Genomic DNA, 26708 nt, shown 5'->3' on the forward strand with positions numbered 1-26708 from the left:
TCCATGGAGAAGCCTAAGCCTGCCTACACAGTCTGTATACCCACCAAGATGAAGGCCTGATCTATGTCAAGAGAAGTGCTTATTTGGCTGGTTTGTGTTTTGTCTGGCATACCAAAGAGCTCTTCTTAAGTCCAGTCGGGACCAAGTTGGGACTGGGAGTTAGGAAAACAAACATGTTCTCCACTGTGGTGCAGTTTTACGTTGCTATTCTGTCTAAACAAAAATAATGACTCATTATTTAATTCAGGTGTTTCGACCATTTTTGTTAGATTGATTTATAGTTGGTTGAAAAGTATTAGATGAAAATTTTATGGCCGAGCACTTATTTGCAGCTTATTTTGGAAGTCATTTGGTGGTACCCCTGTTGTACTATTGGTCAAAATTGAAGTTAATTTGTGGAAGAAACCTCTGGCATGAAACTATTATGTGCAGCAGATACAGTGGTACCTTGAAACTCAACGTCATTTGGTTCTGGGAGTGGCGATGAGTTTAAAAGGCATTGAGTTTCAAGGTATTTTTTCCTATTAGGATGTATGGGAAACCTGTTAATGCGTTCCATGGTCCTGTGGACCTGCATATATTTTAGGCTTATATAAAATAATGGGGTTGTTTTTGACACTTATACACTTAAAATAACACAACACAAAAAAAACACTGAAATCTAACTAAAAACCATTGTATGAAAATACCTTTACTTCTTTATTGTTTCCTTATGCTTCTTAATCATGGAGATGCTTGATCTTGGAATACCGTAGTCCTTTGCGATTTTAGTAAGGGCGCATTCACATGAGAAGCGGCACAATCGCTTTTGCACTGGCTGTGCCGTTATCTCCTATGGAGTGTGGTGGTACACACAGCTGAACATGACTTATTGTATTGAAACAACGAGTGAGGAATTTCATTAGTGGAGAGAACTTATGAGAAGTAATAATTAAGAGACGTTTAGTGTTTCTATGTCATTCTTTTACTACATTTAGTCACGTTAAGCTTTTTTTAGACTCTCTCGAAAAAGCTGATTCTCACAATTTCTCAGAACCCCGAGCTATAACACAAGTTTAAAAGTGAAACATAAGGAAAATACAGCTAAACATAGATACAGGTGTATCCTTTTGGAGTGGATTTGACGGTTATTCCACACACCACACAAATGCAGATTCGTCTCATATTCGCACTTTGACGTTTTACCGCACTGCTCAAGCCGAGCGCTGAACAAAACGGCAGTCGCAAACACTCAAGTTTAAGGGTACAAAATTCTCGACGAAGAACATTAAGTTTCGAAGATTTCAAGTTTAGGGGACGTCAAGTTACAATGTACCACATTTACATTTACATTTTCGGCATTTAGTGGACGCTTAAGGCCCTGCTTAAGGGCCCAACAGTGGCGATCTTGCAGTGGTAGGGCTTGAACCGACGCCCTTTTGATTACTAGTCCAGTACCTTAACCGCTAAGCTACAACTGCCCTACTCTAGGCTACAACTGTGCCACAGTATATTGAAAAAATACTTCTTAAAAATATTGTGAACCCACTTTTCTATTCCAATTTAGTCATTGCCCATTTCTATACCCACCAGCTGAGTTTATCTGATAGCATGCCCAGGAGTTAAGCTGTACCTCTTACCTTAAAAAAGCTGTGGTTACAGGTTATGGAAAGATAAATGCATTTATAAAACCCTTTAAACACACAGAACCTCTTAGACATGCAAGATTTGTGTCACTTTAATCACAAATCACTTTTAGATGTGTATTTAATCACAGTCTAGTAATAAAAATAGCTATGTACTCATCTAGGCTTAAATCTCATTATCGTTTTGACAATCTACAAATGCTTTAGCCGTTTGGAAGCAAAGCTGACCTATTTTCTGCGCGTGACTGATGTTAAGCACCAGCCATGCCTCCGTCTGGAGGTACTTCCTGCATAAATTTGAGCATAAATGAGATGGAAACAGCTGGAGAGGAATGTACTAACTGCCTTTTCCTCTTTTATTCTCTCTAATTCTGCATTTTGTCTTTCTGTCTCGCTCAACATTTCCTGACCTCAAGGATCCCAGCGTTCCTGTAGTGCTTTTAGGGTTACGATCACTTTTTCAGACTGCTGGTTTTTCACTGATAAGTGTTTGAGGCAGTTTAATTATTCTCTGGTGTATAGCAAGATATGTATGCTTATATCCTATCAGTGTCTTTCATATGTCTGTCCGTTGCCTTGTCTCTCTTTATGTACCACATCAGGCAGTCCATATGTAGCCAAAAAAGTGGAGAGCAGTCTTATGTGTCAGTGCTGTTTCAAGCTTTACGCAGATGCACCTCAGTGTGTATGACATGTGCTCAGACACTTGTAGGCATAATCACCACCCTAAATCTACCACTTAGGAACTGGCACACCCAGCACTATAGCAGACCACACAGTTAGACCTGTCTGCTATTAGGCTTTTAACACTATGTCTAAGGTTTACTACGATGGGGCCATTAATCTCCACGTACAAGCCTTTTTTCAAAATTTAAAAGGCTCATGTGTTCTAAAATGAAGTTGGGGTCAAATTCCATTATCCCTTAGCATAAGATGTTACAAATAAATGCCATCATTTCCTTTCTGACTGTAAGTGTGAGTCAAATGCTGTAAAGTCTGGGTGCTTAGGGGTTTCATCTTACTGCCATGTAGGCAAAGATTTGTTTTACTGTGAATTACTCAAAATGTTGTGGGTGGCTGCTTCCTGGCTCTCGGCAGTAGGTAATGTAAAATACAAACTGGTAAAGCAGATCATCATTTTATATGGAAAAACCTGTAAATAATTAAGCACCAGCTATACATAAAGTCTGCAAACTTAATGCATACAATTGATAAAATTATAAATTTTTAAATAAAATATACATAAGCATAGCGATTATACACAAGAGCTGTTACTAGATCATTGGAACAGACAACTGGGTCAGAGCATCTCCAAAACTGCAGCTCTTCTGAGGTGTTCCCGGTCTGCAGTGGTCAGTATCTATCAAAAGTGGTCCAAGGAAGGAACAGTGGTAAACCGGCGACAGGGTCATGGGCGGTCAAGGCTCATTGTTTCATGTGGGGAGCGAAGGCTGGCTCGTGTGGTCCGATTCAACAGACGAGCTACTGTAGCTCAAATTGTTGAAGAAATTAATGCTGGTTCTGATAGAAAGGTGTCAGAATACACAGTGCATCACAGTTTGTTGTGTATGGAGCTGCATAGCTGCAGATCAGTCATGGTGCCCATGCTGACCCCTGTCCACCGCTGAAAGCACCAACAATGGTAATGTGGGATGTGCTGGACAAACAAGTCCGATCCATGGAGGCCCCACCTCGCAACTTACAGGAGTTAAAGGATCTGCTGCTAACATCTTAGTGTCAGATACCACAGCACACCTTCAGGGGTCTAGTGGAGGCCATGCCTCGATGGGTCAGGGCTGTTTTGGCAGCAAAATACACCTGATCCACCGTTGTTGTCTTCATCTGGATTTATATACCGCCAGTCAGCGGTCCCGTCAGGCGTTGGCCAGTTTCCTGTTGCCCGGGCGTCCCCAACTCCATGTATTCATGTCCGGTTGATTCTGCATGGAGGTGCCTGTCCGGAGTTTGTCCCGCATGCAGGAGTCAGGCAGCAGTGTTCGTCTGTGCCCTTTTGCCTGTAAGGCGGAGAGCTTCTGACACCCAACTCCTTAACTAAATCAACACTAAAAGCATATTACATCCTGACTGATTTAGATTCTTTACAGCCTGAAGCCTACCGTCAGATCTACAGAAGATATTCCCTTAATGTTAACTTTAAAAGCCCCTAAAGTCCATTTATAGACCTTTTAAAGACCCTTTACCTTAAACTCTGCCTTTAAGTGTGTTCAACTCTGTTTTGGGATGTCCTAATGAGAGTAATAAACACACACGTAAACAGTACATTCTCGTATTAAGACACATACTGACAAAACTGGTTCCTGCTGCTGAGGAAGCATTTTCAACACAAAGACCTAAGAGTGCTGAGGACGAGCACTTTCACATAGAGTCTCACCACAGGAAGTACTCCCAAAATGATAAAGCTTCATTACAGGGTCCAGGGTCAAAGTCCAGGAGTCATGGTGTTAGGCTGTCTGTTATGAAGTCATCTGCATGAGATCTTTCATTACAATTATAGCGGAATGATGACATCCATCCAGATAATTCCTGACCATTATGAATTCCAGTTTCATTTTCATGATGTCATATCCTTTACACTAGTGTGTTAATGGCATGTTAAATGTCATGATGTAATCTACAGTCAGGCTGCTAGCACTCAATACAGAGGCTCTTTCAACACAACTCGACTTCATTAAGCCCAAAAGATCTCTTTGTGTGAGGGGGTGAGACTGGATCTGCCGGTCCACTGTTAACAGAGATAAACGGTGCCAGGCTTTTCAAGGTCATCACTCACTTGCCTTATCGCTCTGCGCTCTGACTAAACCCATTCTGTTTTCTTTTTATAAGAGACTAGTGGAGTTACTAATAGTCATGTGAGAGCCCAGTCATCAGTCATAGACCCAAAGAGGAAATCCCATTTTAAGGTCATATATTTACCCTGGCATTGGTCTGGGGCAGTACCCAGCTTTGTCATGGCAGGAAGCATGTGTCAAGCCATCTCTGTCTATCCTTTCTATAACATACAGTTACTTGGAAAAAGTGTTTTAGCTCTTAATCTTTATTTGCATGTAATTCATTGCAGGAAAGTAAAATTTGTATTACGTTTACATTTTTGGTATTCAGTGGACACTTTTATCCAAAGCGACTTACAGCACTGTGGCCACATACTGTCTAAGCAATTGTGGGTTATGGGCCTTGCTCAAGGGCCCAACAGTGGCAACCTGGCAGAGGTGTGGCTTGAACCAGCAACCTTCTGAATACTAGTACAGTACCAGTACCTTTTTACTTTGCTCATAGTGAAATTTCACTATGACTTACAATGCTGTGACCGTATACTATCTAAGCAGCTAAGGATTATGGGCTTTGCCCAAGGGCCCAACAGTGGCAACCTGGCATTGAACCAGCAACCTTTTGATTACTACTCCAGTACCTTAACCACTAGGCTACAACTGCCCACATTAATTTGATTAATTTGATTTGTCACACCTTACAGTGTTTTGCACTATGTGAGGAACTGAAGTAATTCTCAACCAGTGTTGCTAGGTTACTTTGGGGGGTCGCCTCACAGCAAGAAGGTCCTGGGCTCCATTCCCAGATGGAGCGGTCTGGGTCCTTTCTGTGTGGAGTTTGCATGTTCTCCCTGTGTCTGCATGGGTTTTCTCCGGGAGCTCCGGTTTCCTCCCGAAGTCCAAAGACGTGCAAGTGAGGTGAATTGGAGATACATTTTCATTTGTCCATGACTGAAGTTGAACTGATGAATCTTGTGTAACCAGTAACTACCTGTCCTGTAATGAATTTAACCAAAGTGTGTAAAATATGACGTTAAAATTCTAATAAAAAAAACAAATAAAAGTTACTTTGGAAGTAGTGTCATCTGATAAGATTTTCATAGTAACCTTACCAAAAGACAACTGGTTTATCTACTTTTCATTTATCACAGTTAAACTTGCTATTGTTATATGGGCACTGAAAAATCACAGCTATATTTAACTATAATTACTAACATGATCAGTTCACAATGACATTATAGAACTTTGTACACCATCAAATTAATAATGTATGCTGCTGCATGTGTATTTGTGTTGCTTTCCTGCGTCATCTTTCCACCATCAGTCAGTAAATTGGCTAGTGTAAATACCAGTGAATGGAAAGTGATGAGTAGGTGTATGTTGGATGGTGATTGATTTTCAGGGAGCACACACACTCCGTGTGTCCAGTATACACTCCATATTCACTGACTTTCTGACAAAGTGTGCAAAAAATAAAAAAAATGAATGCACAAATCAATTGAAATAACTAACTATAATAGTTCAAGGGATCTTCAAAAAGTTTCCGCACTTTTATATTTTGGTTGGTAACAGTGAGGGCAGGAGGAGGAGTAATTGGTCGTGTCTGAGAGACTGAGAGAGAGCCTATAGTCTGGATTTAGTGGCATCTGATTTCCACCTTTTGGACCGCTCAAAGAAGCTTTAAGGGGAAGAAGATTTTCATGTGATCAGTACCTATGCACTCAACCAAAAACATTAAAAAGTTGGTACGACGCTGAGAAAAATACATCGGAAGGTGACTATGTAGAAAAGTGATGTCATTTGTTTTTTAAATTCTTAATAAAGTTTTAAAAAGTGTGGAAACGTTTTAAAGAACCCTCGTACAATACTTAATACAAGTGTGTGTGTGTGTTTGTGTGTGTTGTTTGGCCAATTGGAATTTGTTATTCCATGCTTTAAGCAATATGCACATCTGTTGTCCAGGCTTCAGTAGCATTAATGGGTGTGGAAGGTGGTACTTGCCACAGCCTGGTTGATCAGCTCACGCTAACAAAAGTTCTGAAAGAATTCTCAAAAATACGATCCGTTTAAGACCTAATAAGGTTAACTAACTGCTGCCAGCCCCAATTCATTACAATCTATCATGAAGTTTAGAATTTTTCGTTGTAAGACCATGTTTTCATTATTCCATCATCAGCTCCTTCAGGCACATTAAATAATCTAGTTTCATAAGTGCAGCATTTCATGACTCCATTTGGCCCTTTAAACCAGTCCAGGTGGAATGTAAGATGACCACTCTGACCTACCGAATGCCTTGAGAATCCTTTAAACTTGGTCCGCTGCCTTCCTGTCTACCCCTCCCGGTTTTCTTGTTGCACCAATGAAGTCATTAGGACATAAAGTCGTGGCCGGTCAGGCGTATCTTTTCCTCTCTCAGCACTTCTAATATCAGGTGGATGAGTTCACTCTGACCTCACTTTCTTGAGGGGGGCCTAGGTAAACAATGGGGAACGTTTGTCTTCCCGACTGACTCTGTGATTTTGAGAGACTGTTGTGGTTGGACCATTGTTATCAGAATATGAGCTCAGAGTAAGTAGTCAACTTGAGCTGCTGAGGTCAGGAGCTAGATGATTAGAGTAATAACATCCATGTGACTATGAAGCTGCACTTCATAAAAAGGGTTACAAATCTGTCATTGGTTGCATTTTTATTTTGTTTATTTATTTATTATATTGTTTGTATTATATTGTCTATTTCTTGAGGTAACATTGACTAATTTCTCAGACTCACATATAAAAAACATGTTTTATTTACTGTGTTATTCAAATATGTCATGCAGATAAACAAATGCTATCAATGTAGCATCCAGATTATACAACCCCAAATCAGAAAAAGTTGGGACAGTATGGAAAATGCAAATAAAATAAAAATGCAGTGTTCCTTACATTTACTTTTATTTGATTGCAGACAGTTAGTGAGATATTTTATGTTTTATCTGCTCAACTTCATTTCATTTGTTAATATACCTCCATTCCTGCATTTCAGACCTGCAAAAAAAGTTGGGACACATCATTAAAACTAAATAATGATGTGATTCCAGACAGGTGATGTCAACAGGTGATTGTAATCATGGTTTGGTACAACAGCAGCATCCAAAAAAGGCTGAGTCTTTGATGAGCAAAGATGATCAGAGGATCTCCAGTTTGTCAACAAATGTGTGAAAAAATTATTGAAATGTTTAAAAGCAATGAACCTCAAAGAAAGATTGGAAGGGATTTGCATATTTCTCCCTCTACACTGCATAATATCATTAAACCATTCAAGGAATTGGGAGGAATTTTTGTGCATAAAGGCCAAGGGTGCAAGCTTAAGCTGAACACCTGTGATCTTCGAACCCTCAGACGGCACTGAATCAAGAACCACGACTCAACAATAGCTGATATAATCACATGGGTGAGGGATTAGTTTGGCAAACCTTTGTCAGGCACTAGAATACAGAGTTACATGCACAAATGCAAAAAAAGAAGCCTTATGTTAACCATGTCCAGAAGCGGTGTTGACTTCTCTGGGCTTGGAGGCATCTAGGATGGACCATCACACAGTGGAAATGTGTATTGTGGTCAGTTGAATCAGCATTTCAAGTCTTTTTTGGAAAAATGCATGAATGGATGTTTATTAATTAATGAAATGAAGCTGAGCAGACAAAACACGAAATATCTCAGGTTCATCCTGTCTGCAATTAAATAAAAGTCAAAGTACCAACTTTTTCTGATTTGGGGTTGTAAATGTTTGCACTGTAGCTTTTATGTTCATGGAATTATCATCAAACTCTAGAATAAAATCAGCCACCCTGTATGTGTAAACATTTTCCTTTTTATTCAAGCATTTTACTACATCTGTTTTTCTGACCATGAGAGTGAAAGCCTACCTTACATTTTATGGACTTTTTATAAAGCAGCAACTTTAAATTGTCATATCAGCATATTGCACTGTTACCTAGCACATTATTGGTTAAATATTCTTTAATCTTTATGTTTTAAAGGTGATTCTTAGGTCACAAACATATCATAATTCTTCGTCTTCTTTGTTCTAGGTATTCTATGTGTCAGACCTGTTCAAGCCCAAAATCAAGAATGCCAGTCCTCCACCATCGCCAATCAAAAAGGAACTTCTGCCCTCGGGTGACATCATAGATAGGAACAACCACCACAACATGGTCTGAGAGGAGGCCTGGGAAGGAAGCATATCTAAATTTCCACCTTGTCCTTTGAAGAACCATGAACAGCCACCTGTGAATGAAGAATAGCAGCATTTTAGCTGCTGCTCTCTCTTTCTCTCATCAGACAGTAGAATGTAGGAGCAGGAGACAGAGAACTTTTACTATTGAGACTCTATTTTTTATAATATGATTATCAACCTTGAGCCTAATTTACATGCAAAAAAAAAAAGCAATCATACAAATGTAACTATTATTTAGGAATTTGTTCCCAGATTTGCGGGGACGATGTGGGCCTGTAACTTGCTTTGCAAGACTGTGGTGAGCAAAAAAGCCGCACTAATGGATGGATGGATGGATGGTTGGATGAATGAATGAACGGATGGATGATTAACTCAACGAAAAAGAGATGGTCATGTGACCTGCGTCTCTTCCTTTTTGTTTTCTCTCGTCTCCGAGGCCTTTCACCAGTATAAAACAACAAATTCCTTAGTTATAGGAATGATACACTAGTACCTGCAATGTAACTAGCATATATATATTAACGATATAAAGAATAACTTATAGCACTATATCCAATCATTAAAATCATCACCACTTGCTGTCTGAGCTGCGCAGCTCTGAGGACACTCGATGAGGTTTTGTGTGTTTACTCGAAATCCATTGAAAGTCTACGCCATGGTGTGGCCATGGTGGACTACGTACACCCTTGTTATGCTATGCTGAAACTCCTAAGCACAAGACCCATTCGGATTGTTCTCAGATACCCGCCTAGATTCAACAGATTTAGATTTTACTAGGATTTTAATGAGTAGGCTAGGATAGTGTGTCAAAACTGTGCATTTAGAGAGCCACCCATGTGCGATGTTGAGAAAGCATGGTTGAGCCATGTTTACACGTTGTGTACACGTGGTTTCCCGGTGGATGGCATTCGTTCTGGAAGGGATGAGCTGTGTTTGGCACCAAGGTTGCCGGCGTCGATTCGCATCAACTGCACTGACTTGGCACATTTCAGTCTGGATACGCAAATGAGTCCATTCTGCTGGCTGGTATGGACTTATTTTAATTTCCAAGCATATAATGATTCACAATGGTGCCAACTGTACCAGGGAGTTAGTTAGTGTTAGTTAAATAGCCTCGCAGATCTTCCATCCTTTAACATGTTAGGTAATGGGATCCCACCAGTTATTCTTAGTGCCATGTTTTGTGTATGTACACATATGTGTGTGTGTGTGTGTGTGTGTGTGTGTGTGTGTGTGGTGAATGTGTTTCTACACCTGGTCCTCGACTCTGTGCTGAGGACTTTACCATGTGAAGAAAAAATTTAAAGAAAACTGTGGATTATTTTTCTCTAAATGACTCTTTGGCCTTTTTTCTCTCTTGATAATGTCTACTGTTTTTACTAACAGCGCTGCCAGATTTAGTTTACGTAACATACAACATGTACCCGACTAAATGCCACAAAGCCTCCATGTTGCACACCCTTCACCTTGTATAGTCCGTCCTATCATTTCAGCAAGCTGTTTTTCTTTCCCTTTCTTTTTAAATATATAAATAATGTATAGATCACTAAAATTAACTATGTAAAATATTATTTTTTGAATATGTTTAGATATATCCACTATAATTAAAATGTGTCATGACCTGTGTTATTTACAATTGCTGCTTCAACGAGCATTGATTGACAGATTTTTGTATTTAGCTAACTAAACTATTGTAGATTTATCAAACATTTAAATAAGCATTGAAAAAGAACTACACATACAAATGTATCAAAGTTCACTATTAGTATTTTTGTACTGTCTTATTTTGTACAAATGAAACCATAGCATTTTTCTGCTAAATGTATTTAGATCTAATACATGTGCTTTTAAATAAAAAGCTCATTATCAACAGAACTGTCTGTGTGGTTGTTTTGTATGTAATATACACCGATCAGCCATAACATTAAAATCACCTCCTTGTTTTTACACTCGCTGTCCATTTTATCAGCTCCACTTACCATATAGGAGCACTTTGAAGTTCTACAATTACTGACTGTAGTCCATCTGTTTCTCTACATACTTTTTAGCCTGCTTTCACCCTGTTCTTTAATGGTCAGGACCACTATATTAGGTATTATTTAGGTGGTGGATCATTCTCAGCACTGCAGTGACAATGACATGGTGGTGGTGTGTTAGTGTGTGTTGTGCGGGTATGACTGGATCAGACAGCAGCGCTGCTGGAGTTTTTAAATACCATGTCCACTCACTGTCCACTGTATTAGACACCCCTACCTAGTTGGTCCACCTTGTAGATGTAAAGTCAAAGACGATCGCTCATCTATTGCTGCTGTTTGAGTTGGTCATCTTCTAGACCTTCACCAGTGGTCACAGGACGCTGCCCACGGGGCGCTGTTGGCTGGATGTTTTTGGTTGGTGGACTATTCTCAGTCCAGCAGTGACAGTGAGGTGTTTAAAAACTCCATCAGCATTGCTGTGTCTGATCCACTCATACCAGCACAACACACACTAACACACCACCACCATGTCAGTGTCACTGCAGTGCTGAGAATGACCCACCACCCAAATAATACCTGCTCTGTGGTGGTCCTGTGGGGGTCCTGACCACTGAAGAACAGAGTGAAAGCAGGCTAAAAAGTAAGTATTGAAACAGATGGACTACAGTCAGTAATTGTAGAACTACAAAGTGCTTCTATATGGTAAGTGGAGCTGATAAAAAGGTGTAGAAAATGGAGGTGGTTTTAATGTTATGACTGATCAGTGTATATGGTCATGTATGATCAGAGTATGTGGTCATTTCTGAGAGCTTATAGTCCGGATTTAGCTCCATCTGATTTCCACCTTTTTGGATCGCTCAAAGAAGCTTTAAGGGGAAGAAGATTTTCATGTGATGATGATGTGAAAGCAGTGGTGCATCAGTGGCTACGCACTCAGCCAATACCATTTTTTGCTGATGGCAATAAAAAGTTGGTATGACGCTGGGAAAAGTGCATCAGAAGACCCTATGGTTAAAAAGTGTGAAGACTTTTTGAAAAACTCTGGTGTTATATATGAACCAGACATAATTATAATGTATTTTTATTGCAACCACTGTCATAGTGGGTCTAGTTCCAATAAGAAACACTATGTATATATACATATACATATATAGTGTATGTAGAGTACTATATATGTATTTATAGATATGAGATATAAAAATAAAATGTATTTTCATGGTGGGTCTGGTTTCAATGGGAGACAATGGGCACAAGGCAGGAACACCCTGAACAGGATGTTGTCATATTAACAACATCCAGAAATGCTGCTGATTTCTCTGGCCTCAGGCTCATGGACTCACTGACTGGAAATATGTGCTGAGGTCTGACAAATCCAACTTCTAAATTGTTTTTTGACGAACAATGGATGTTGTCTTTTTCAGGCCAAAGAGAAAAAGAACAATCGTGATTGTTACTAAGGCAAAGTTCAAATTCCAGTCATGGTAACTTGCACATCTATGGGTCTGTTAGAAAACCTAGTGAGCTCTCTACATAGACGGCATTTTACGTCATCATACATGCACTCCCAAGAAGAAGGCCGTTCGAATTCTTAGATGCCTTAAAATGCTGCCTTATGAGGTGCCTTATTTCAAAGTATTAATCTGACTGAATGACAAGGGAGCATCCAATGCTTCATTACCGGTGAAGGCAATCCCAGCATTCAGGGCGGCACAACTTTTCTCACAAAAAATGACAAATATGGCGGACGAATGTGGAGCAACGAACCAGTTCTTTTCAAATGCAAATAAATTCTTATTGATTTTTAATTTGTATAAAGGTGCACAAGTGTAATTTATTTGCAAGTTCAGAGTTATCAGTGACATTTTAGGTGTATGGAGGGAGATGTTAGCTGGCGTGCTAGCGGGTTGTGCAACCTATTGGTTCGAAAGGCCTGAGGCTAACTGTGTTAGCTTAGTAAGCAAAAACTGCGGTGACGTAATTACAGTAATCGTTGTCTAATTAGAATCGATGACTAATTACAATCCTCTCTACCTAGGCAGTAGGCAGCAAGACCCAGACTCAGTCATGACACCATTTAAACCTAGGGCTACATACACATTTTAGATCTGTGTATGCAGATTTTTAGGGCCACCCCTGTTTCCTTCAACAAGAAAATCCCCCATCTGTCAGTCATCTAAATAGGCTGCACATACACCGATCAGCCATAACATTAAAACCACCTCCTTGTTTCAATATTATCAGCTCCACTTACCATATAGAAGCGCTTTGTAGTTCTACAATTACTGACTGTAGTCCATCTGTTTCTCTGCATGCTTTGTTAGTCCCCTTTCATGCTGTTCTTCAATGGTCAGGACCACCACAGAGCAGGTATTATTTGGGTGGTGGGTCATTCTTAGCACTGCAGTGACACTGACATGGTGGTGGTGTGTTAGTGTGTGTTGTGCTGGTATGATTGGATAAGACACAGCAATGCTGCTGGAGTTTTTAAACACCTCACTGTCACTGCTGGACTGAGAATAGTCCACCAACCAAAAATATCCAGCCAACAGCGTCCCATGGGCAGCGTCCTGTGACCACTGATGAAGGTCTAGAAGATGACCAATTCAAAGAGCAGCAATAGATGAGCAATCGTCTCTGACCTTACATCTACAAGGTGGACCAACCAGCTATGTCTAAAAGAGTGGACAGTGAGTGGACACGGTATTTAAAAACTCCATCAGCATTGCTGCTGTGTCTGATCCACTCATACCAGCACAACACACACTAACACACCACCACCATATCAGAGTCTCTGCAGAGCTGAGAATGATCCACCACCTGAATAATACCTGCTCTGTGGTGGTCCTGGGAGAGTCCTGACCATTAAAGAACAGGGTGAAAGCAGGTTAAAAAGATATGTAGAGAAACAGATGGACTACAGTCAGTAATTGTAGAACTACAAAGTGCTTCTATATGGTAAGTGAAGCTGATAAATGGACAGTGAGTGTAGAAACATGGAGGTGGTCATAATGTTATGCCTGATCGATGTACAGTATGTGTGGCTACAAAAAAAAAAGCCTCGTCATTTTATTTTCTTTAACCACTTTTATGGTGGGTCTGGTTCCATTGGGAAACACTAGGCGCATACAGGAACACTGAACAGGGTGCAATTCCATCGCAGGGCTGAGATTCTAACTCACGTCATACACCACTGTGCCACCTACATGTAAGTACCTATCTAGTTTAAATGATGATGAAAACACAAACATTACAACAATAACATGTACAGTTGACCAGGGAAGCTTAAGCAGGGAAGACATTTAAAGAACATCCTTAATGGAACAGAGATGTCTTATAACCTTGCCTTGAACAGCTAAATCCCATATTTAAAAGCAGCATACACACATTTTGATCAGGTATTATACAACATTTTGGTTCTAGTTTCAGTAATAGGGGTGTTGACCAAAACACTCTGAAATATTATAGTAGGTGACTTCATGTTCTTGGCAGGATGCTAGAGTACAAAAGCCAGCCAGTCAAACTCTCCACTGTAGACCCGCTCTAGATCTGTTACAACATTTTTGCAGCCCTGCCGGGACTCTGAAAACTGTTTACTTCTGAAGAAACGCCCATGCCCAGCATGGACCTAACCGATCAAACATAAGGGTTCTCTGAAGCAGACATGGGATCAGAGTGAGCTGTAAATGTGTCAAAACTGCTGCCAAAAGTGCACGTGAGCCAAAGTTGAGCTGGAGGTCCTGGTATTAAGGATTCTCTTGTAGATCATAGCGGTGGCATCTAGAACTGTTCTGAAGGAGTAGGCTGGTACTGCAATCGTGTTTATCTGTACAGAGATATAGAGAAAGCTGGCCTGTAGCTGTGGTGCAGGAAGTAGACCAAGATGATACTATGCTAACAAAATGAAGAGTGTGTTTTTTATGGGAACCATGTTAGTAAAAAAGGTTGTTTTAGAAAATACAGTCTTTGCCAGTACCATGCACAGAAACTGGCACTTGTGTGTATTATAAAGTGTAAAACGTTCTTTAGCCTATTTTGTTTATTACTCTTTACTGGTCTGCTCAAGCATTTGGTTTGAGTCCAGATACTACGGTAAAAATAAGCTGTATTTAAATATGGGCAGTATTTGCTCTGTGGATGACAGCACTGTGATAAAATATTGGCAGATTACACTGTGGTTTTAAGAAAACACTCTTTCTAACCTACAGTGTATCACAAAAGTGAGTACACCCCTCACATTTCTGCAAATATATAATATTTTCATGGGACAACACTATAGAAATAAAACTTGGATATAACTTAGAGTAGTCAGTGTACAACTTGTATAGCAGTGTAGATTTACTGTCTTCTGAAAATAACTCAACACACAGCCATTAATGTCTAAATGGCTGGCAACATAAGTGAGTACACCCCACAGTGAACATGTCCAAATTGTGCCCAAAGTGTCAATATTTTGTGTGACCACCATTATTATCCAGCACTGCCTTAACCCTCCTGGGCATGGAATTCACCAGAGCTGCACAGGTTGCTACTGGAATCCTCTTCCACTCCTCCATGATGACATCACGGAGCTGGTGGATGTTAGACACCTTGAACTCCTCCACCTTCCACTTGAGGATGCGCCACAGGTGCTCAATTGGGTTTAGTCCATCACCTTTACCTTCAGCTTCCTCAGCAAGGCAGTTGTCATCTTGGAGGTTGTGTTTGGGGTCGTTATCCTGTTGGAAAACTGCCATGAGGCCCAGTTTTCAAAGGGAGGGGATCATGCTCTGTTGCAGAATGTCACAGTACATGTTGGAATTCATGTTTCCCTCAATGAACTGCAGCTCTTCAGTGCCAGCAACACTCATGTAGCCCAAGACCATGATGCTACCACCACCATGCTTGACTGTAGGCAAGATACAGTTGTCTTGGTACTTCTCACCAGGGTGCCGCCACACATGCTGGACACCATCTGAGCCAAACAAGTTTATCTTGGTCTCGTCAGACCACAGGGCATTCCAGTAATCCATGTTCTTGGACTGCTTGTCTTCAGCAAACTGTTTGCGGGCTTTCTTGTGCGTCAGCTTCCTTCTGGGATGACGACCATGCAGACCGAGTTGCTGCAGTATGTTGCATATGGTCTGAGCACTGACAGGCTGACCTCCCATGTCTTCAACCTCTGCAGCAATGCTGGCAGCACTCATGTGTCTATTTTTTAAAGCCAACCTCTGGATATGACGCCGAACACGTGGACTCAACTTCTTTGGTCGACCCTGGCGAAACCTGTTCCGAGTGGAACCTGTCCTGGAAAACCGCTGTATGACCTTGGCCACCATGCTGTAGCTCAGTTTCAGGGTGTTGGCAATCTTCTTATAGCCCAGGCCATCTTTGTGGAGAGCAACAATTCTATTTCTCACATCCTCAGAGAGTTCTTTGCCATGAGGTGCCATGTTGAATATCCAGTGGCCAGTATGAGAGAATTGTACCCTAAACACCAAATTTAACAACCCTGCTCCCCATTTACACCTGGGTCCTTGACACATGACACCAGGGAGGGACAACGACACATTTGGGCACAATTTGGACATGTTCACTGTGGGGTGTACTCACTTATGTTGCCAGCTATTTAGACATTAATGGCTGTGTGTTGAGTTATTTTCAGAAGACAGTAAATCTACACTGCTATACAAGTTGTACACTGACTACTCTAAGTTATATCCAAGTTTCATGTCTATAGTGTTGTCCCATGAAAAGATATAATGAAATATTTGCAGAAATGTGAGGGGTGTACTCACTTTTGTGATACACTGTATATGTCAACTTGAAGCTAGCAGCTGAAAAATCATCCATGAAATATTGCATCATTTTTCTGATCATCTCAACTGTTTGATAGAAGATCATTAAAAATACTGTGTGCACTAGTAAAATAATATGAACTGTTTGTTGTTGGTATAGTCCCAAGAAACTAAGAAATGCAAAGAAATAATTTTTAAAACATTATTTTCTTGGAGCAGCACTTAGTGGGTAGCACTGTCGCCTCCCAGCAAGAAGGTCCTGGGTTCAATCCCCAGACGGGGCGGTCCGGGTCCTGTGCGGAGTTTGCATGTTCTCCCCGTGTTTGCGTGGGTTTCCCCCGGGAGCTCCGGTTTCCTCCCACAGTCCAAAAACATGCAGTCAAGTTAATTGGAGACACTGAATTGCCCTATAGGTGAATGGGTGTGTGTGTATGTGTGTCTGCCCTGTGATGGACTGGTCCCGTCAAGTCCAGGGTGTTACTGTGTGCCTTGCGCCCATTGAAAAGCTGAGATAGGCTCCAGCACCACCGACCTTAATTGGATAAGCGTATAAGAAAATGAATTAATTAATTATTTTCTTGGTAGACCATTCAAGGGTTAATATGAATTAGATTTTTGGTAAAAAATCAAATTCACCAAAAATGAATTTCACCAAAAATTTTACCAAAAATTTACCAAATTTTTGGTAAAAAATCATCCAAAATTAAATTAGAGAATTTACAACCCCAAATCAGAAAAAAATTGGGACAGCACAGAAAATGCAAAAAACACTTACATTTACTTTGACTTTTATTTAATTGCAGACAGAATGAACCTGAGATGTTTTCTTTACTAGCCCTAAACTGAACCCCATCTCAACTTTTTTGGAATGTGTTTCAGGTCTGAAATGCAGGAATGGAGGTATATTAACAAATGAAATAAAGCTGAGCAGACAAAACATGAAATATCTCAGGTTCAAGCTGTCTGCAATCAAATAAAAGTCAAAGTAAATGTAAGAAGCACTGTGTTTTTATTTTATTTGCATTTTTTAAACTGTCCCAACTTTTTCAAATTTGGGGTTGTACTGTAGTTCTATCTTGGCAAAGCATGGATGCACAAAGTCCTAACAGTTGGGAAGCCAATGTATGTGATGTGTGATATTGTACTTATGACACAGTATCATAAAATGTTACGTAGGCACTCAGGTGGTGCAGCACTAAATACTGCTGGGATCCAGGGTTCGAACCCACAGCAGTGATATCAGCCAGTCAGGCAACTACATACAGACATGATAGACGGTGGCCTAGGCTGTGTGATGGCCATCCTGTCTGGGGTGTGTTGCTGCATTGTTCCCAGTGACTCTGGAAGAACCTGACCCCCATGACCCTGACTAGGATAAAGCAATGATGAGACCAAGAACACCTGTCTTACACCTGTCTTAAACATTCAACTGGTGAACAGGTAACAGGAAATCCTGTCATGATTGAGTATAAACAAAGCATTAACAAAAGACTCAGTTTAATACAGTATATGCAAGAGTAGCTTAGGGTTTGTTTGAGAACAATGTTTTACAAAACACAATAGCATTTTTAACATCTACAATCTTTAACATCATTAAATGATTTAATATCCTCATGAGACCCAGCAATTCATTTTTGTCCTCTGTGGGGGACATGAGTCTGATATCTCTAACTCAGGCACCATTTATGCCATTCAAACCCCCTGTTTCTATACAAGGAAGCAGTGGACTGAATAATGCAGAGAAGATTTTATTAAGAATTTATGCATTAGATTTAGAGCTATCAGGAGATGAGGAAGAGAAGGGCTAGACTGTAGAGCTGGAGGAAGAGGAACCACAGTCCAATGACGAGTTTGGTAAATATGGGGCACTGCATTTGGCAAAATTGCTGGATGCAGTATATGCATCACCATGTAGTAGAGCAGGATGCAAAGAGAAAATTTATGTCAAATGTATTAAATGTAACATACTGTATCTGGCAGGGCAGAAAACTAATATTAAATTCCTGTGACCATTGATCACACAGACAGCACTGCATTGAATAACTGTGTAAAATATACAACCACATAGGCTTAGAAATACTTGCAAATTAACACTCACATTCTACACAAAGTGGAAGTCAAACTATATTAACAACATCCAGAAATGCTGCTGATTTCTCTGGGCTCAAGCTCATGAACTCACTGAGTGGAAATATGTGCTGACAAATCCAACTTTTAAATTGTTTTTGGATGTACATTGGATGTTGCTTTTTTCAGCCCAAAGAGAAAAAGAACAATCGGGATCGTTACCAAGGCAAAGTTGAAAATCATATTTCCACCGTGAATCATCAGTTTTAAGTAAGGATAAGGACAGCATCTCCAGTATTTCTTAACATTGTTAACATATGAGTTTGCATAGTTTGGTGATTCAGTTCTATCACTGACACATGTTTTTAATGCAGTGTTGTATGAGGGATCGAGAGTCACAGCTATTATTCACAACCCAGTAATGGTGATTTTTATCTGGAATCTCTGAAGCTCTTGATAATGATATGCAGTTGTAGGGGGAAAATACTTACGCTGTTGGATTTCTAGCTGACACGTTTTTGTCATTGCTCATAAAGATCCAGGTCTGTCCTAGACATGTCTTTTATACCCTAGTGTAAATGCATTACTAGTTTAAGATCATTTTACAATGTTCCTTTTTATAAATGGTTCAGTCCCAACATTTTTGACATCAAATGCTTTTCTGGATAATAGGTTTCCTCAAAATTGACATGTAGCCTAATATCGCTTTTACAAATGTTTTGCTCTTTGCTCACCGCAAAGCTAGGTGCATATTGCCACTTACCGGGGCATTTACACTGACCAGGCATAACAGGTGAAGTGAATAACACTGATTATCTCATCACGACACCTGTTAGTGGGTGGGATATATTAGGCAGCAAGTGAACATTTTATCCTCAAAGTTGATGTGTTAGAAGCAGGAAAAATGGGCGAGCATAAGGACTTAAACGAGTTTGACAAGGCCCAAATTGTGATGGCTGGACGACTGAGTTAGAGCATCTCCAAAACTGCAGCTCTTGTGGGGTGTTCCGGGTCAGCAGGGGTCAGTATCTATCAAAAGTGGTCCAAGGAAGGAACAGTGGTAAACCGGAGACAGGGTCATGGGCGGCCAAGGCTCATTGATGCACGTGGGGAGCGAAGGCTGGCCCATGTGGATCGATCCAACAGACGAGCTACTGTAGCTCAAATTGCTGAAGAAGTTAATCCTGGTTCTGATAGAAAGGTGTCAGAATACACAGTGCATCACATTTGCAGGGCTGTCTTGGCAGCAAAATGGGGACCAACACAATATTAGGAAGGTGGTCATAATGTTATGCCTCATCGGTGTATGTGTTTTACATGATACACAGAAAATCTGCTGGCTGTGCCTCTGACTGACAAGCTTAAAAACAATATACAATATTGCCAATACTGATAGTATTGACAGTGTATTCCACTAGCACACCAGCGCCGAGATTCTGAACACCTCGGTTTGAATCTCGGCTCTGCCACGGGTCGGCTGGGCACCATCTAGCGGGCACAATTGACAGTGCCTGCAGCAGACACTAAGTGGCCACCGTGTCTGCTAGGGCGGGATGACCAGACTATGTGGGTGGGGTCTTCAAATGCTGTGTAAGGACCCTGGTTAGCAGATAGAGGTGCCTGTGCAGAAAGCATGGGTAAAAAAGGGGTCCGCTACGACTGCACACAGGTCGGAGGAGGCTTGAGCAGCAATATACCCTCCCCAACAGCGGAAGACAAATTGACTATGCTAAATCAGGAGGAAAAGGGGAGAAAATTCATAAATAAAATAGAAAAACCTCCTACTTTAAAACAGGAAAGCTCTGGCAATCATTGTACTTTGAATACTTGGAAATGGAAGGGTTAAGTAAACTTTATTGCTTCAAACAAAAGCCACATTAAAATGTAAACCTGGTATTCCTAGTCCTATTTTACCATTTACTAGTTAAAATTACATGTCATGGTTCTAATTTTCCTCACAATGCCATGGTTCTAATTTAAAATGAAATACAACAATTCAGGGTTTTGTAAAACAGTGAGAATCCAGTTCTCTCCACCACATCTGTCTTTCACTTTTGACTACATTGAACTTTGAGAAGGTCAGTGGCAAAGTTGGTTAAAGCTAAATCAGATTGAACTGATGAGTGGCAAGCTGTAAAAGATGAGCCTCAAAGCGGCATTACAGCACTGCTTTACCTCATAGGAAACAATGGCAAAGTCAGTGGAAAAAGGTCATGTGAATACAGCACAATAATTGTGAAGTTCAAGCAGACACAAGTTCAAAGAGAAGAATCTAGTTCATAATAATAATTACACAGGGTTTTTTGGTGTAATGCAATGTATACATGTCAGTGTAGACAGCACTGAAGCAGACTTCTCTTGTATAGAATGGAAAACCACAATGTTGTAAAGATAATGTAATAACAGTGTTACGTATTAAGGTTGTAAGAGGTGTACCACCACAGTAGAAGCATGTTTGGAATAGTGATGGCCCAGAATAACAGAAAAGGTAAGAACATAAACACATTTGTGGATGAGTAAAAGAGTGTTCAGGTCATCTTATGCCAGCTACATGGTTAAAGGTGCATGACTGACATCCCACAGAGCTTCATATGGAAATAGTGAGGAACAAAAATACATTAGTTTAGTTTGGACCTGTGTGTGGTATAGTGAGAAGTGAACGCACACTTCTCCGGTCATCAGCTATTATAACATTTCCTTTCCACTGGTCTGGATATCAGCTCAGGGTGGTGCGAAACGTACCTCGTCATTTTGTTCACTGAAACATACACATTCTCCCAACTGTGTATACTGTGCGTAAGCTCCAAAAATATACAACATCTAATGGTCCAGGTGTGGGGTGAGGCTGTGTGGATAATTGTCTGTTTGCTATCTCACAGTATGTCCTGGTAGAATCGGTTACACCAAACTGCGGATTCAATCCTTAAAGTGTTTCCTTGGCGACCAGTCTTCGTGTTTACGGGGTTTGATTACCAAATTGTAATGACTGGAACTGGCATTAAGTCCAGCTGTTGAATAGAAAAGAGTCAGAAAGGTTGCTGTTCATACACCGATTAGGCATAACATTATGACCACTTTTCTAATATTGTGTTGGTCCCCCTTTTGATCCCAAAACAGCTGTGATGCACCTTGTATTCTGACATCTTTCTATCAGAACCAGCATTAACTTCCCAGCCTTCGCTTCCCACGTGCATTAGTGAGCCTTGGCCACCCATGACCCTGTCGCCGGTTTACCACTGTTTATTCCTTGGACAACTTTTGATAAATACTGACCACTGCAAACCGGGAACACCCCACCACGGTTCGAATCTCGGCTCTGCCATGGGTCGGCTGGGCGCCATCTAACGAGCACAATTGGCAGTGCCTGCAGCAGACACTAATTGGCCACAGTGCCTGCTAGGGCGGGATGACCGGATTATGTGGGTGGGGTCTTCAAACGCTGTGTAAGGACCATGGTTAGCAGATAGAGAGGAGCCTGTGCAGTAAGCATGGGAGTTGAGCTCAGTAAGTCCTAGGACTAGGACTGACCACTGCAGACCGGGAACACCCAACAAGAGCTGCAGTTTTGGAGATGCTCTGACCCAGTCGTCTAGCCATCACAATTTGGTCCTTGTCAAACTCGCACAAATCCTTACGCTTGTTCATTTTTCCTGCTTCTAACACACGAACTGTGAGGATAAAATGTTCACTTGCTGCCTAATATATCCCACCCAGTAACAGGGGCCGTGATGAAGAGATAATCAGTGTTATTCACTTCACCTGTCAGTGGTCATAATGTTATGCCTAGTCGGTGTATGTAGGCAAGTTTGGCTAGAGGTATCATTACCAAACATGGTAATTATGTATTAAAAACTGAAAAAATGGGTAGCTAGCCGTTTGAAACAACTAGCTCAATATGTATACACAGAAAGTTATAAAACCTTTAGATTTGGTAATCAAGAGTCTTTAGTTGAGGTGAGAACAATATATACAGATAAAAATTCTAAAACTGAGCAAAATGAGCACAAAATATAGTTCTAAAACACTAAAAAGAGTGCCTGAGCAGTAGCCAGAACAATATCTAAAATGCTAGTTTAGAAACTGACTATGGAAGAACTAGCATTTTTTCCAAGGAAAGAAAGTTCTAGAAACACTTGTTCATTATTAGAAGCATACAACAGGTAGTTGGATTTGTGGTTACCTGACTGTGTGTGGCACTGAAAAAAATACTGCTGGGTATTTTGTTCTCACACCCAGAAAGTGTATACCACCAATAGTCCAGGTGTTGAGGAAGCAGATAATTCTCTGTTTGCTATCTCACAACAAACTCCTGGTCAGTTCCACCAGACTGCTGGGTTGAATCACATAGTTTATACTTGACAGACAGCCCGTGTGTGTTCCTGGTGTTCAGTTACCAAATTCTGAAGGATAACCTTAAACAGTCCAGCTGTCAGGTACATCCAGATAAGCCTAGTGGAATAAATATTTATGTCCATATTTAATAAAGAATTACAATAAGTGCCTCCATTATATTAAATACAGATTAAGAGTCATTTGCTGTATGACTGCACAAGAGCACTTTAATTTAGAGGAAATTAAAATATTGGCACACAGTAAGACAACATAAACAGTATGCCAAAAAAAAAAGTCTTGGACAAATGGCCCAGTGTGGCACAAAATGAACTGTATAGCCGGGCCGGATCGAGGGTGGGACCTGCAGGAAGGGGATCCAGCACTCACAGGGTCTTTTCAGTCCACCCCATGCCAGATATAGGAGGGGAGATTGGGCAAGGCTCTTTTCTTCACTTCCTTTAGGGAAACTGAGCACATTCCTGAGAGCTGTGCTGAAAAAAAAGAAAGACAGGGAGGAAGTAAGATGGATTTATGGTTATGGGTGTGTGGGGAAGGGGGTGGCAATCAAAGATAACAAATGATGAACTCGTGGACAATGAATGGGACACGTTTACCTTAAATTCCACTGATTAGGAGATGTAATATTGTTATCACATCTCCTCATCAGACTTGCTAAATCAGAAATGTCTGTTAAAGATAAACAATAGATAAAAGTGCTCTAAAGGATTAATAACTATTAAAAAGAGGAAATCCACTGTATAGCAAAACCAGTTTGAGAGTTCATTCATCCATAAAAACTATTTAGCCTCCCTACTGTAAATGTGTCAGTGTCGGTGACTCTTACTGGAAATAATACATTTCTTAATTCCATGGGATTATCCTGTTTTAAACTAATATAATATAATTTCCTGTTGGCTTTAAAAGTAATAACGTCATAATCCAAGAACATCCTTTTATTTGTAAAAGTCAGGATTGGCCTAGTTTTGATGTTCCAGTTTTTGGGGTCATGTTATGTTCTCTATTTTGGTAAATATGTAGTACTGGGAAACAAAATATTAAACCAATTTGGTTTTAGTTATTTAGTCTATGTTCAGTTCATACATCTGCTTTAAATTTACACCCATACTGTCTTTTGACTTTGTCCTTATAAATATGAACACAAATTATTTATAAGCTTGTTTGTTTATTAGGATTTTAACGTCATGTTTTACACTTTGGTTACATTCATGACAGGAGCGGTAGTTACTCATTACTAGGGCTGTCGAAGTTAACGCGATAATAACGCATTAACGCAATCTCAATTTAACGCGATTAAGATAAATAGTGCCATTAACGCAAATTCTAGTTCATGTTGAGACTTGACTGGTAGAACCAACGTTTTAATGTCGGACATGTCACCGTTTTTCATTTGCGGTTTGTTAACATAATGTAAAAGAGCGTCGTAGCATCTGCACTTGCATAATAAAGAAATAAATACACGCTATATTCACAAGTTGTCGGGAGCAGAACACTTTATTAACTTATTCTGTTACGGTAAAGAATACCGGACAGCTGAGTCAAGCACGTTGTCCATGAACTATGGAAGCCCCAAAGGGTCAAAACACACTCACTTCGTGTAGAAACGTCCATCAAACCATTGGATAGTATTACTGCCTAGTATGTGAGTGAATAAAACTCCCTTACAGTTTTCTCTTGTCCCAGCAGTTTTTAACATAAGTACATTTAGCATAAAATGTGTTCACCATTTTAATTGTAACATTTCACTTAAAAATCCTTGTTTTCTATAACATTTACACAGATTTTTTTTAATGCGATTAATCGCGATTAACTATATGAAATTCTGAGATTAATCGCGATTAAAAATTTTAATCGTTTGACAGCCCTACTCATTACACAAGGTTCATCAGTTCACAAAGTTATATCAAACAGTCACGGACAATTTAGTATCTCCAATTCACCTCACTTGCATGTCTTTGGACTGTGGGAGGAAACCAGAACACCCGGCGGAAACCCACACAGACACGGGGAGAACATGCAAACTCCACACAGAAAGGACTCGGACCACCCCACCTGGGGATTGAACCCAGGACCTTCTTGCTGTGAGGCAGCAGTGCTACCCACTTAGCCACCGTGCCTCCCTATTTATGAGCATAAACAAAGATATACTTATTGACCAAAAGTATGTGGACACCACTTCCGATTATTGCAAAAAAGTGTTTCAGCCACATCCTTTGCTCAAATGAGGCGTTTGAGGTACTGGACTAGTAATCAAAAGGTCACTGGTTCAAGCCCCACCACTGCCAGGTTGTCACTGTTGGGCCCTTGAGCAAGGCCCTTAACCCTCAATTGCTTAGACAGTATACTGTCACAGTACTGTAAGTCGCTTTGGATAAGAAGCATCTGCTAAATGCCAAAAATGTAAATGAATTAATCTCTGCAAAGTCTGTGGATAAATTATAATAAGCAAAGGGCACCCAGGTGGCACAGCAGGATATTCTGCTAGCACACCAGTGCTGAGATTCTAAACTCCTTGGTTTGAAAGTCGGTGTTGCCACCGGTTGGCTGGGCACCATCTAGCGGGCATAATTGGGATCCCCCAGCAGCAGAAGACAAACTGACTACACTAAATTGGGAGAAACTGGGAGAAAATGCATAAATAAAATAGAAAAAAAAATATGATAAGCAAAGATAAAAGCTCAATTTATGAGCAAATAGTAAAAATATAAAAAAGAGAATCATTGAATCCAAAGTACTTTAACAGGCCAAAAGTATGTGGACACCTGCATGACATTAATATAATAGGGCAGTGATAGCTCAGTGGTTAAGGTAGTGGACTAATAAACAGAAGGTTGCCGGTTCAAGCCCCGTTGCCGCTGTTGGGTCCCTGAGCAAGGCCCTTAACCCTTAATTGCTCATCGTGTAAGTAAATGTAAATATATCCAAATTAAACATCTCATACCAGTAGTATGAAAATTACTTTGGACTTGGTTCCCCTTTGACTGCCTCCACTCATTTGGGAGGTTTGTCATTGTACTACTTATCTCAATTGCACACTTTCTTACTTAAGTAGTACTGTCTAAGAGTATTTATGTCTCTATTCTGTTTGTACTGTAAACAAACATATAATACTATTGTGGTGTATTGTACTGTGTATGTACTGCCTATTTATTTCTCTATTCCTTGCCTATATTTTTATTGATCTAAAATACACTGACACCTACACCAAATTTCTAGTACAGCTAGTACACCTAGTACTTGGAGAATAACGATTCTGATTCTGATATATAAAGAAATCAAATGCCTCTAACATTAAGATAACAGTCTGGCAAAGGTTTTTTCTTGTTCTTGTACCAGCATAAAAGTGCATCTTTGCATAAAGTGAAGTCCAAAACACATGGTTCGACGAGTTTGTATTGGAGGAACTCCAATAGCCTTGAGCTCAACTCCAGCAACTTCATTTATTCTAGCTTACATTTGGAACATTGATTGAAAGCAAGGTCTCCTCCTCTGAATGTCAATACCAGGTGTTACAAATGCTCTTTTGATTAAATGGGCACAAATTCCCATATAATCATGAGCTGACATGTGGATACACCTTGATCTATTTAAAGTCATTACCAAACAAGAACGTACCTTAACCGCTAGGCTACAACTGCCCACACCAGAATGTCCAATTTAGATGGGTTAGCATAGAAGTTGTACTGGCATATGAGCACTGATGTCAGTAACGCGTTACTTAGTAACGCGTTACTCTAATCTGACCACATTTTTCAGTAACAAGTAACGAGTTACTATTTCCAATCCAGTAATCAGATTAAAGTTACTTATCCAAATTACTGTGCGTTACAATTTTTGCAACTCGGAGAGTGACGTCTGGCCTATGCGACAATTAAGTCATGAGCTGCGTCCGAAATCGCATACTTACAGAGT

At 40.3% G+C, this 26708-nt stretch overlaps 1 protein-coding gene across 3 annotated transcripts in view; it reads left to right on the plus strand.

Annotated features, from left to right (window-relative positions):
• The window catches only part of plpp3 (phospholipid phosphatase 3), a 67554-nt gene extending 57071 nt beyond the window's left edge, over window positions 1-10483 (plus strand). For all 3 annotated transcript variants that reach the window (XM_063002163.1, XM_063002162.1, XM_063002164.1), the window contains exon 6: window positions 8484-10483. In XM_063002163.1, coding sequence (XP_062858233.1) covers window positions 8484-8612 — 129 coding nt within the window. In that variant the 3' untranslated portion in view covers window positions 8613-10483. The remainder of the gene's footprint in view (window positions 1-8483) is intronic.
• Window positions 10484-26708: the final 16225 nt, after the last annotated feature.

Source organism: Trichomycterus rosablanca, chromosome 9 (assembly GCF_030014385.1).
Source record: "Trichomycterus rosablanca isolate fTriRos1 chromosome 9, fTriRos1.hap1, whole genome shotgun sequence".
Classification (NCBI taxonomy): Eukaryota; Metazoa; Chordata; class Actinopteri; order Siluriformes; family Trichomycteridae; genus Trichomycterus; species Trichomycterus rosablanca.